The sequence below is a fragment of the Perognathus longimembris genome, chromosome 6 (assembly GCF_023159225.1).
Source record: "Perognathus longimembris pacificus isolate PPM17 chromosome 6, ASM2315922v1, whole genome shotgun sequence".
Classification (NCBI taxonomy): Eukaryota; Metazoa; Chordata; class Mammalia; order Rodentia; family Heteromyidae; genus Perognathus; species Perognathus longimembris.
The window spans coordinates 73,446,389-73,460,169 of NC_063166.1; the positions used below are offsets into that span (position 1 = coordinate 73,446,389).

The following is a 13,781-nucleotide window of genomic DNA, read 5'->3' on the forward strand; positions in this document are numbered from 1 at the left end:
AGACTTAAGAATTTTGATGGCTAAATGCATGCTTTTCTTCAGGTGTGTTGTGGAGAAAAGCATTAGTGAGAGGCCTAAGACTCTTAACACTGTATAATTATTCACAGACAATAACAACTTGATTCAACAACATGAACTTATTAAAAGATATGTTCTTTTTTAACTAGGTTTAGTGTACAGTAATTCATCAAACCTTCCTCCCCTCCCCCCCCCCAAAAAAAAAACCCAATTGTACTGGGAATTGAACTTGGGGCTATGTTTTTGCTAGGCAAATGCTCTGCCATTTGAGCCATGACTCCAGCTGTTGATTCAGATAGGGTCTACCAAACATTTTGCCGTGGGCTGGCCTTGATCTGAAATTTTCTAATCTCCTCAGGAGCTATGATTACAGGGTAAACTGCCATGCAGGCATGGCTATTTATTTCTCTACTTACTTTAGGACTGTGGCTAAGAGCTCAGGGTTTTACACTCTTGCTTAGCTTTTTCCACTCAGGGCTGGTTCTCTACCATTTGAGCCATGCGAGCTTCTGCCTTTTTGCCAGTTAGCAGGAGAGAGGTCTTGGATTTGTCTACCTGGACTGGCTCTGAACCTTGATCCTCAGGTATTAGTGTCTTCATTAGCTAAGATTATAGGTATGAGTCAATAGTGCTCAGCTTGGCTAGTTATTTTTTAAGACCATAATGTGCCTATTTTAGGCTTTCTTTACTAGCTAGGATGACAGGTAAGTACCACTGTATCCAACCCCCTCCATTGAGATGGAAACTTAGATTACATTCTTTTCTGCCCAGGCTGGCTTGATCTTCAGTCTTCCAATTTTAGGCCTCCACATAACCTAGGTTGACGGTACCCTTGTGCCCATCTATAGGATTATAAGGGGGTTGGTTCCCTTTCCTGCCTGAGCCAGCCTCAAATTACAGTCTACTCATTCTTAACTTCCCAAGTAGCTAGGATCACAGGCAAGAGCCACTGGCATCTAGTTCAGATCTCCTAATTTGTTTAAATGGTAAAGGACTTGCCTGAAGATAAACTGCGTTGAAGTTGGAGGAATTGTAATAACAGTTTATCTTAATTAGAAATCCTGGGGTGATGAAAAGAATGGAACCAAAACCCAGCCTTAGGGAAAACATAGTATTGTGAATTCCTTTAAAATTACTGTGTGATTGCTACAACAGATGAACTCCTTGTTAGAGGCTTTAACATGCATGCATACTTTGGAGTTTTACAAACTGTGGGAGGGAGATCCTGCCAATTCCTAGCTGTAAAGCAGTGAGTTCATTGTAGAAGATCTGGAATGCTCCTAGGTCTAAGATTTTATTACATCTTTACTCTTCAGAGGGCACTATTTACATCTTTTTTTTTTTTTGGCCAGTCCTGGGGCTTGGACTCAGGGCCTGAGCACTGTCCCTGGCTTCTCTTTGCTCAAGAGCCACAGCGCCCCTTCTGGCCGTTTTCTATATATGTGGTGCTGGGGAATCGAACCCAGGGCTTCATGTATGCGAGGCAAGCACTCTTGCCACTAGGCCATATCCCTAGCTCCCAGCATGGTTTTTAATACGTGTAATTTTTTGTTTGCTGTTTCTGAACTTAGACCTGTAAATAATTCATCAGAATGATAAAATATGTATAATTAGCCTGCAGAAAGATTTTTAAATGTGGGAGTGGTGAGGTCTGTCCTAAACAAAAGCAGAGGTTGGAGACATCGCCCATCAATTGCGGTTAATTAGATCCTGTTCTATAAAATGTCTAATATATATACGTATTAATATACACTAGTATATTTATACGTGTATATATATATTACAGTTTATGAGAATTCATCATGTGTGTGTCCATGTCCCTGTGTGTCTGTGTCCTGGGGCCTGAACTCAAGGCCTGGGCACTGTTAGCTTTTTTCATCAAGACTAGCATTCTATCACTTGAGCCACAGGTCCATTCTGGCTTTTTGGTGGTTAATTGGAAATAAGAGTCTCAGGGCTTTTCCTACCCTGGCTTTAAACCACAATCCTCAGAAATCCTCAGATCTCAGCCTCCTGAGTAGGATTACAGATGTGAGCCACTGGAGCACTATCATTTTTATAGAGCTGCTTGCTGAAATATTTACTGGTGAAGTCTCAAGGCTAGCACTCTGCCGCTTGAGCCACAGCGCCACTTCTGGCCATTTTCTGTATATGTGGTGCTGGGGAATCGAACCCAGGGCCTCATGTATATGAGGCAGGCACTCTTGCCACTAGGCCATATCCCCAGCCCCTTTTTTTAAGTTTAACTGTATTTTTTTTAAATTTTTATTGTCAAACTGATGTACAGAAAGGTTACAGTTTCATACGTTAGGCATTGGATACATTTCTTGTACTGTTTGTTACCTCCTCCCTCATTCCCTTAACTGTGTATTTAAAACACACAATTTACCATCATAACTATATCTAAATGTATATAGTCAGGTGGTATTTCTATTCTATCTAAATGTGTAGTTAGTGTTGTCATCTTAGCTCACTCACTTGTTCTCTCTCTGTATCTCTCTGTGGAGTGTTACCATCTTAGCTATATCTAAATGTATAGTTAGACAGTGTTACATTTGTGCATATTGTTGTGTTATCGTGACCACTTACAGAACTCTTTAATCTAGTACTAAAACTGTGTAGTCCTGAAACACTGACTCCCGATTTCCTTCATTGCCTGCGTCTGACATCCATTATTCTTTCTATGAGTTTGACTGTGGGAATTACCCCGTTATTTGTAACCATACAGTATTTGTATATTGGTGACTGGTATTTTACTTAACAAAACACACACAAACTTCATCCATATTACAGCATGTGTCAGAATTTCCTTCCTGTTTATGACTGAATATTTCATTGTATAGACATAACACATTTATCTGTTTGTAGACACTTGGATTTTTTTTCTCCCTTTTGACTCTTGGAAATAATGTTGCAAATATGTGGTTGAATCCCTGTTTTCATGGTGAGGCTTAAATTTCTAGGAATGAAATTGCCCTGTCTTATGGTAATTCTGTGTCTACAAAAGTGTACAGGCAGTCCCATTTCTCTGTCTCCCCACCAGTGCTTACTCTCTACTGTTTTTGTCATCCTAGTGGATGTTGATGGTATGTCATTTAAGTGTAGGAGATGTTTGTATGTATATGTTTTGAAAATTGGGTCTTGCTACATAGCTGAAGATGGGAGCTTTCTAACTACCTGCCTCAGCCTCCCCAGTGCTGGGATTACAGGTGTGTTCCTCTTTGCCTAGCGTTCTTGTCTCCCTATATTGCCTGCCCTGTTCTTGAACTCCTGGGCATAGTGTTTCTCCTGCCTTGGCCTCCCAAGTAGCTGGGACTATAGACATGTACTACTCTACCTGCAGGTTCTTTCTATATTCTAGGTATTAACCTTTTATTAGATGCACAATTTTCAAATACTTTCCATTCTGTGGGTTTCCTTTTAGTTTTTTGAACATTTTCTTTGATGGCAGAATATTTTAGCTTTGTAATCCAACTTATTTTCTTTTTGTTGTCTTTGATTTTTGTATCATGCCCAAGAAATCATAGTCAAAATCCAATATTATGAAGCTTTTTTTTTTTTTTTTTTTTGCTAGTCCTGGGACTTGGACTCAGGGCCAGAGCACTGTCCCTGGCTTCTTTTTGCTCAAAGCTAGCACTCTACCTCTTGGGCTACAGCGCCACTTCTGGCCTTTTCTGTTTATGTGGTGCTGAGGAATTTAACCCAGGTCTTCATGTATGCTAGGCAAGCACTTTACCACTAGGCCACATTTCCAGCCCTTGTGAAGCTTTAAAAAAAAATATTTATGTCTAAATTGGAGGTTTTATAGTTTGAGGAGTGTTATATTCCAACTCCAGGGTTGAAATCCTTGCCTCCTTGAATGATGTTACAAAATCACTTAACCATAAAGGTTGACTTTTATAGTTATAGTTGTTACAGCATGGGTTTTTTTTGTTGTTTTGGTTTTTTTTTTTTTTTTTTTTTTTTTTTTTTTTTTTTTGCCAGTCCTGGGTTTGGACTTAGGGCCTGAGCACTGTCCCTGGCTTCTCTTTGCTCAAGAGCCACAGCGCCCCTTCTGGCCGTTTTCTATATATGTGGTGCTGGGGAATCGAACCCAGGGCTTCATGTATGCGAGGCAAGCACTCTTGCCACTAGGCCATATCCCTAGCTCCCAGCATGGTTTTTAATACGTGTAATTTTTTGTTTGCTGTTTCTGAACTTAGACCTGTAAATAATTCATCAGAATGATAAAATATGTATAATTAGCCTGCAGAAAGATTTTTAAATGTGGGAGTGGTGAGGTCTGTCCTAAACAAAAGCAGAGGTTGGAGACATCGCCCATCAATTGCGGTTAATTAGATCCTGTTCTATAAAATGTCTAATATATATACGTATTAATATACACTAGTATATTTATACGTGTATATATATATTACAGTTTATGAGAATTCATCATGTGTGTGTCCATGTCCCTGTGTGTCTGTGTCCTGGGGCCTGAACTCAAGGCCTGGGCACTGTTAGCTTTTTTCATCAAGACTAGCATTCTATCACTTGAACCACAGGTCCATTCTGGCTTTTTGGTGGTTAATTGGAAATAAGAGTCTCAGGGCTTTTCCTACCCTGGCTTTAAACCACAATCCTCAGAAATCCTCAGATCTCAGCCTCCTGAGTAGGATTACAGATGTGAGCCACTGGAGCACTATCATTTTTATAGAGCTGCTTGCTGAAATATTTACTGGTGAAGTCTCATCTGCAATGAGCTTTGATGGTTCAGACAAAATAGGGGGTGTAGCAAGATGTTAGCAGTTGCATCTCATTGTTTTTCTATATTTTGAAACATTGTTTTAATATACACATGTATTCAAAATGTTGTTCCCTCTCAGCTTTAAATCATTTGTGTCTGCTAGATAGTTCTATGTAATCTGAAGGTACCTTAACTCAGTATGCCCAGTTGAAACTATTGTTTCCTGGTCATTTTGTTACAAATGCACTTTCTCATAGGATTATTTTCCCCTTGTATCTTTGGGAGTTCATTTTGTACATATTAGTGGCATATATAATACTTCTGCCATATGTACCATTGTGCTGTTACATAATTCTGGAAGAATAACTTTTTGCATTTCCATACTCCTTACTCATTGTTGAGCTCCTTGAGTGTCTTTGAACAGAATCATTGGATTATATTTTCCTCCATTCACCAGAGTTTTCATTCCTACTTGAAACTGCTGGGGTTGTAGGGTTTTGTTTTGTAATTTTTCCCCAAGAGGTAGGCACAAGACTTTAAATGAGTACCAGTCAGTTGTGCAGATAATTATTTGGCATTTAATAGTAAATAATCTCAGTAGTAGACAAGGTAACCACTAAATGAGGTTGTGCCTTGTCTTTGAAAGGTGGGAAGAAGAACGTTATCCTGAAGGCATCAAGTGGAAATTCCTAGAACATAAAGGTCCTGTATTTGCTCCGCCATATGAGCCTCTTCCGGACAGTGTCAAGTTTTATTATGATGGTGAGTTGTTTCATTTCTTTTTTTCATCCTTGGCCAAGAAAAGAGTGTGTTTCAATTAGGAATGGAAAATAAAGAAGGATCCTGTGCTGGATAAGTCCTTTCTACTGATTTCATTTTGTTTTCTTATCATTGTATGGCTTCCGAAAACAGCAAGTGTGTGTGTAACTCTTCTGCTGAAAAATGTACTATGAGAAACTGTTTGTTTCTTCACCTATCTAAATTAGCCCATGGCCCACAAGCTGAAGGTTTTTAGCTGCACTTTATTTTTTAGGAAGCTGTTCTCCTCACTGGAGTTGTTAGGAAAACTTTACTTGAATGCATAGTGTTATGTTTTGGTGATGATGATGCAAGCCAGTGATAGCCAGCTGCTATCATGAGAAATACTACTTGCCTGTTCATTAATTAGTCAACTTCTAGATAAGGCTGATAGGATCTCTCATGCTTTGCGATGCAGTGCAGCGTATATCTTTGATAGATGAGCTGCTTAAAGAAGTGCCTGCCAAGGGTCTCTAGAAGGCTCAGAATTGTCCACTATCAGCATTTCTGTTCTTGAGTTGATGAGTTTGAGAGTAGTCTTGGATAGGTTTTCTATTAGTGTAGTAGTAAGGTAGATGGCAGTTTTGGCTATTTTCCCTCATTCCAAGAGGTCTGTCTAGAAATGGCTACAAAGCATTATTCCTCAAATACTTCACCAGAGTGGATCGTTTAATAGATGAGTAGGGTTGAGTGCCTCTGAACCAAATAGTTTACTGACCAACACTGAGAAGCTGGGTAGGAAAAGTGCTGGAAAGCATCAGAAGAAGTATTTGGAGGTTTCTGAAGCATCTCTGTCTACAGCAGTGGCTTCAGGGCCACAGTAGCTTATGGTTTAGTAGTACAGGCTATAGTATATACTAAAGGGCTGGTTTTATGTGTGAGGAAGCCAGGATTTGTTTTCTAAAGGGAAATGTTTGTTGAATATGGCTGTGTTGTTCAGACACCAAGAAGAAGATAGTACTGCTGACATAATTTCCAATTTTAGGGAGTTGGTACCTAACAAGATCCCCTGCAAATACCATCAAGAGACAATGTCACCTCTGTTAGCCAGAGAGCATAGCCCCTTGCTGGGTCATTTTCCTTGAGACTCTTAAGTATGACTTAAAGCCAAAATTCTTGATGAAAGGAAAGCCTATAAAACCTAGAGTAAAAATATTTTATATGTAGGTATCTGTAGCTCTTGTCTGGGCTTACTGAGAGCTTTAGAAAGCTCAATTGGAGGGATAGCTAGATGACCTAGTCTAGGGGTTTCTCTTCCTAAGGTTCAAGACCAAGTCCTGGAGTACTTCCCTGGTGCCTACCATCCCTCCCCTCTGTGGCCTCCACCATAGGTTTAGGAGCTCTGGGGTTCCAGCATTTTCTTACTTGGTCTTTCCTCTGGGATTTTTGTTTTTCCTCTGGGATTTTTGTTTTTTCTCTTTCTTTATATAAACTCTCACTCTGCAGTAAGTCAGGACTGATGCTGTAAATGCTGCCTAGACTGGGGGAGACTTCTCCGATTCCTATAGCACTGGCTGTGGGGGTGGGGCCTGCGCTGGCTGGAGCACAGCATTGCTGCCTCCTCTGCTAAGGACCTTCAGTTTCAGCTCTGACTCAGCACTTTCCATTTCCTGGAGCTCAGCCTATTCTACAAAGTACTGTCATTGCCAGGAACCTTCAAGTTGTCCTCCCACCACTGCTGCAGAAAGCTATTATTTCATCTTTGATGGCTCATTTAAAATGAGATCCATCACAATAGCTTTCTCTATTAGAACAGGATTTAGTAAAATAGCCCAGTGTCTCAGTTTTTTTCCCCCCAATTACTGTTAATATTTAGTTTATACCAAATATTCCAGAGAATGGCTCATATTCTTGCCATTCAGATATTTTATCTATTGCCAGACATCAATGGCTCACACTTGTATTCCTAGCTACTCAGGAGGTTGAGACCTGAGGATCGATGTTCAGAGTCAGTCCAGGCAGGAAAGTCCTGAGGGGCTGGGGATATAGCCTGGTGGCAAGAGCGCTTGCCTCATATACATGAAGCCCTGGGTTCGATTCCCCAGCACCACATATACAGAAAACGGCCAGAAGTGGCACTGTGGCTCAAGTGGCAGAGTGCTAGCCTTGAGCGGGAAGAAGCCAGGGACAGTGCTCAGGCCCTGAGTCCAAGCCCCAGGACTGGCCAAAAAAAGAAAAAAAAAGAAAATGGCCAGAAGTGGCACTGTGACTCAAGTGGCAGAGTGCTAACCTTGAGCAAAAAGAAGCCAGGGACAGTGCTCAGGCCCTGAGTCCAAGGCCCAGGACTGGCCAAAAAAAAAAAAAAAGGAAAGTCCTGAATCTCTTATCTCCTTAACCACCAAAAAGCTGGAATTAGAGCTGTGGCCAAGTGGTAGAGTCCATTCTTGAGCAAAAAAACACAGGGGCAGCGCCCAGGGCCTGAGTTCAAGCCCCAAAACAAAACAAAATTTTGTTTTCATTATTTTATTTTGTTCATTTTTTTTAATTTTGCACAGAGTTTGACTTTGTTGCCCACCTGGCCTCAAACTCATGATCCTTCTACCTCAACCTCCTAAGTACTAGGATCATAGGCAGTACCACCTCATCTAGATTATTATTTTCCTTATATCTTGGAGGTGTGTTACTGTTTTGCTGGCAACTGTCTCAGTTGGGTAGTTGTGGAAAGAGCAAGAGCCTCTAAATCTAACTTAAAGCCTAGCCCTCCAATCCCTTTTGCTTGCTTATGTGAATATGCGCTCTCATGCTCGTTCTCTCTCTCTTTTCTCTCATATTTATTTATTACCAATCTCTTCCCCACCCCCACTCCCACACTCTCTCACTTGCTCACTCTCCTTTCCTCTCTTCCTCTCTATTTTGCTGGTATTGGGCTTGAACTCAGGGCCTTAAGCTCTTGGTCAGCTTTTTTTGTTCATGGCTGTTGCTCTACCACCTGAACCACACATCTCCAGACTGGCATTTTGCTAGTTATTTTGGAGATAGAGTCTCAGGGACTTTTCAGCCAGGCCTGGCTTCAAATCAAACTATGATAATCAAATCTCAGCCTTCTGAGTAGCTAGGAGTACAGGCATGAGCCACTGGTACCCAACTTGTTATTTTCTTAATAGGGTCTCATGTTTATGCTAGGACTTGTCTGGGTTGTGATCCTCCTGTGTAGGAGGAATAACAAGTGTTCACATTCCACTGTAGGTAGCCTTTTAAAAAACTTTGATTTACATTTAACCTTGTGAAGGTTTTTGTTTGAGCTGGCCTCTGACCTTGAATCCTGATCTCAGCCAAGTACTAGAATTACAGTTTTTTATTCTAAAGCAGAAGCTTGAGAAGGGAAGCTACGCCACCTGTTGGCCTTTTAAATTAAGGCTTCCAAGCAAATTCCATCAATGATGAGTTCTTTTTGTGTGAGAATTCTCTATATTACAACCAGAATGATAATTTTCCAGTGAGTTGAAACATATTTAAATTTTTCAGTGGATAAGTTTCAGTTAAGTTTTAAGTTTCTGTAAAAAAAATGTGGAGTCCTTTAATTGAATTATTAATACCTCTATGTTGAATTTCATTTACTACATAGCCAAGTGCTATTATTATGTATAGATTAATTCCAGGTGGTGTTGCAAAGTTGAATTTTCAAGAAAAACAAATGGAAACTGGGTCCTAAGTGTTCTAAAGTATTACTTTACAAAGTAGGCTAGAGCTGGATGGAAGCAGTACAGTACCTATAACAAGTATGAAGCCTCAAATCCTAGTACTGCCATAAATAAACAAATAGAATTAAGCTCTCAAATATTTCCCTTTCCCTTTATTATCTACCTAAAAAACAAAACCAAACAAACAAAAACACCCAGGCTCCGCGGAGATTTTACTGCTTAGCTCATTGTGAAACACAGGGCTCCTTTAGAGCAGCTTTTGCATAAATTCTGTTTTTCTGAAGAGGGCAATCTCCTAGTACCTGTGCTCCAGAGTATCTGGAAAATAGGTATTCTGAACAGAACTAAAGGAGCAGTGCATTGCTGACTCAGCTATGCAAATGGTCATTGTAAAAATGCAATTTCTGACTCAGTAAGTTTAGGGGGCCCAGGATTCTATATAGTTTGTGAGCCACACTCTGTGGAAAGTCTTATTTAGGCTTCTCATACGGGAAATCTGGGCTTGCCTGCTGTGGATATTTTCTTTTTCATTCATATTCCACCCACCTAACTTTGAAGAAGAAAGATGCCTATTTCTTTTCCCCACAATTCCTTTCTTCCACTCCCTGCCCTCTCCCTTCCTCCTCTTCTTGAACAGAGGCTGCTTAGCTTAGCAGTGGCAGGAGTCCCTCTGAGGATTTCATTTTTAAAAACCATTGAAGAGGTGTAAAGGACCCTGCTTGCTGAAAGGAAAAGGAAGAATGGCCTTCCCCAGGTCATCCCTGTCCTGAGCAGGACCTGGGAACAATTAACTGACATAGTCTCCAGAGAATGACCCAGGTAAATATCTACTAAAGACAAGCAGAATTTATACAAGTAGATATTAAATCAGTATGTTGTCTTTGTTGTTGTTGTCATTGTTGTAACTGTGTCACCAGATCTTTGTATTCCTTGGAAAGGTAAACTATTGTCACAGAAGTCTCCAGCACTCAGTATTTATACTTGGAATATGGGGACTACACCTCACTTTTTTGGAACCACTTTTTCCTTTAGGTAAAGTCATGAAGCTGAGCCCCAAAGCAGAAGAAGTAGCTACATTCTTTGCAAAAATGCTCGACCATGAATATACTACTAAGGAAATATTTAGGAAAAATTTCTTTAAAGACTGGAGAAAGGTATTGTATGTGGCCCATATATTATTATCATCGTAGCTGGCAAAAACATTGATTGTATGTCAGATACAAAGAGATTTTACAAAAACTTCTCTGCTATAAAATCTGAGCTTTATGAACTTTTATTATATTGAAGGTTGGGTTTTTTTTGTTGTTTTGTTTTTTGATTGAGATTTCTGTCCAATAAGACACTATTTCTTTCTTTCCTCTAAACTCTGTCATGTGGCTACAGGAAGGGGGTTATCAGATTAGGTCAAACTGAAAAAGTCAGTTCCAGTTGAGCAATGGAAAGTTTATCCGAATAGGACGGCCCTCTGTCTGCTATTGAAAAGGGAGATATGAATCTGACATCCTCATCTGCCTTGACTCTCGGTTATCTTTTTTATATATATATATATGTGTATATATATATAATTTTTTTTCTGCTTTTGAAACCACAGAGACTAATTTTAGGGCTAGGTAATTGTTTTATTTTTTTATTTTATTTTTTGGTGCCAGTCTTGGAGCTTGAACTCAGGGGTTAGGTACTTTCCTGAGCTTTTGTGCCCAAGGCTAGGACTCTTAAGCTTGAGCTCCACTTTGGCCTTAAATTTTCTTTTTATTATTAAAATCAGGTAATGAGTACATCTTTGTGGTTAACTGGAAAGAAGAGTCTCACAGACTTCCTGCCTGAACTGGCTTCAAACTGTGATCCTCAGATCTTAGCCTCCTGAATAGCTAAGATGACAGGAATGAGCCTCTAGTACCTGACCTGGCCTAGATAATTTTAAATCTCACTAATCTTGATTTGAGTACTTTGGATCAAGACTGAAGTTTACCTCCTGAACTAGCTCTGCAAATCAATAGTTCATGGCTAAATATTCTGAGAGAATGAGTATGAAAATATTTCTGTCACTACTAAAATAATTGATATACATGTTTCTTAAACTGATATTCATATGCCCAGGACATGGCCCAGTTTCCCAAGGAGCTCCAAGAAACTATATGAGTACTCTGCCTCACAAGTTGTTTAAAATGTTTGTTTTGTTTTTTGTTTTGTTTTTTTGCTAGAGAAGTATTTTACAACAGAACAAATCAGTAAAATAATATTTTTCAAAATTTACTAAAATCAGGCACAGTGGCTCATACCTATAATTCTAGAATTGGGAGGCAAAGATTCAAGAGTTGCCATTCAAAAAAAAATGAAACCCCATCTCAACCAATGAAATGGTTACACCTGGCAGCATGTGTACCTGTCATCCCAGCTTTGGGGGAGGAACAACATAGGAAGGTGGTAGTTCAACCAGGGCAATGCAAGGTCTTGATGAAAACCACAGAACCTTAAAAAAAAAAAATGATGTTGTTATCACCAATTGATATTAACTACCTCTCTAGTCATCCTGTGTTTGTTTGTTTTAAGTGCTTTGCTTTAATTATAAGGAAACCAAAGGACATATTAGTGCATTTATGGTCTCTTATCTCCTCCTTTTTGTTTAACTAGGAAATGACAAATGATGAGAAGAATACTATCACCAATCTAAGCAAATGTGATTTTACCCAGATGAGCCAATATTTCAAAGCCCAGTCAGAAGCTCGGAAACAGATGAGCAAGGAAGAAAAATTGGTACTTCAGAATTTATTAAGTCTCTGGAGAATTATGGAATAGTGATTGTTCATCTAAATTTCTTCTTGGGTTCTTGTGACATAGCATTCATTGATTTCAGTAATTTCACATTATACTAAAGATTTAAGATTCTCAGCCTATAAACCCTAAACTTTCTTAAGGATTTTACTTAGACTAACAGTTGTGAATAAGCACTTTGTTACATTAGCTCAGAACACTAGTTAGTGTTTCACCGACTCAAACAGCAGGCAGTGGCTTCAATAGTATGGTATTTAAGGGTAGGGAAACCTGTCCCACCAAGTCCTCTTGATCCTTTTGAGACACGTGAAATAATACTGACCACATGCTTCCTTGTTCTTTGCTCTGGAACCTAGTAGCTACACTGGTCCATCTCCATTTCACAGTCTTGGCCATTATCATTGCTAAAGGATCTTTCTAGTATCTATCTCATATATTTTCTTCTACAGGCTGCCTGTTTTTGTACAGGTACATCTACTTGTATACGTATTCCCTGTGGCTTCTTTTTATGTAACAGTATCAGAGACCAGGAGTTGAAGAGAGTGCAGTAGAGCCCTCAAGCCTAGAATACCCTCTAGCTAGAAAATGTGGCTAAGCCCTGATCTAGAGAAATCCAGGCTTCAGTTTTATTTTTTCCAAGGAGTTAGGAATACTAAGAAATTCTTTGTTCTTTAAGATTCTGTAGATTAATTTGCATGTCTCTATGTATAATTTAGGCCATTTAGTACTTCTTTTAGTCCTTTGTTTAAAAATTACTGAAGTGAAGCTGGGAATGTGGCTTAGTGGTAGAGTACTTGCCTAGCATGCATGAAGCCCTAGGTTTGATTCCTCAGCACCACATAAACAAAAAGCCTGAAGTAGTGCTGTGGCTCAAGAAGTAGAATGCTAGCTAGCCTTGAGCATGAAGAAGCCAGGGACAGTGCTCAGGCCCTGAGTCCCAAGCCCCAAGACTGGCAAAAAAACAAAACAAAAATTACTGAAGTATGCCTGGTGCTGGTGGCTTACACTTGTAATCCTAGCTACTCCGGAGGCTGAGATCTGAGGATCACGGTTCAAAACCAGCCCGGACAGGAAAGTCCATGAGACTCTTATCTCCATTTAACACCAGAAGTGGCACTGGGGCTCAAGTGGCAGACTATTAAGCCTTGAGCTGAAGATCTCAGTCAGGGACAGCACCCAGGCCCAGAGATCAAGGCCCACAACCGACCCACCCCCCCCACCCCCAAAAAAATTATTGAAGTAGTATAAGAATGATAACTGGCTCAGACTTAGATTATCCCTAACATCTGAGATTTACTATATTGTTTGTTTACTTAAGTGGTATTTTTAAGCTTTGTTTTTGGAATATTCATCCATATATAGAAAGAGCTTTTGTTTGTATCTGTAGCTGAAGACTGTTCTTCTAGATAGATTGGGAGGGGTTGTTGTAAATTAGAAAAATCCACGAGGGCTTATCCTTTGAGTTAATTGTTAGTGATTTTTGTGTTGACCTTTCTCCCATAAGTGAATAGAGAGGAAGGGTAATTTAAACACATATTGAATACTTCCTTACTATATTCCAGAAAATCAAAGAAGAAAATGAAAAGTTACTGAAAGAATATGGCTTCTGTATTATGGATAATCACAAAGAGAGGATTGCTAACTTCAAGATAGAACCTCCTGGGCTTTTCCGTGGCCGTGGCAACCACCCTAAGATGGGCATGCTGAAAAGAAGGATCATGCCTGAGGACATAATCATCAACTGTAGCAAGTGAGCACAGTGGTTCATCCTCTTTGCCCAGAAATGAGGTGGAAGGCTTTCTTCAGTTCCAGTTTTTTGGGCTGTTCCA

At 39.8% G+C, this 13,781-nt stretch overlaps 1 protein-coding gene across 1 annotated transcript in view; it reads left to right on the forward strand.

The window, feature by feature from the left end:
* Positions 1–13,781, forward strand: part of Top1 (DNA topoisomerase I) — an 88,961-nt gene that overhangs the window by 60,640 nt on the left and 14,540 nt on the right. The window contains exons 9-12 of the mRNA XM_048349323.1: positions 5,388–5,503; positions 10,213–10,334; positions 11,812–11,934; positions 13,515–13,702. Of these exons, the coding sequence (XP_048205280.1) occupies positions 5,388–5,503; positions 10,213–10,334; positions 11,812–11,934; positions 13,515–13,702 (549 nt within the window). The remainder of the gene's footprint in view (positions 1–5,387; positions 5,504–10,212; positions 10,335–11,811; positions 11,935–13,514; positions 13,703–13,781) is intronic.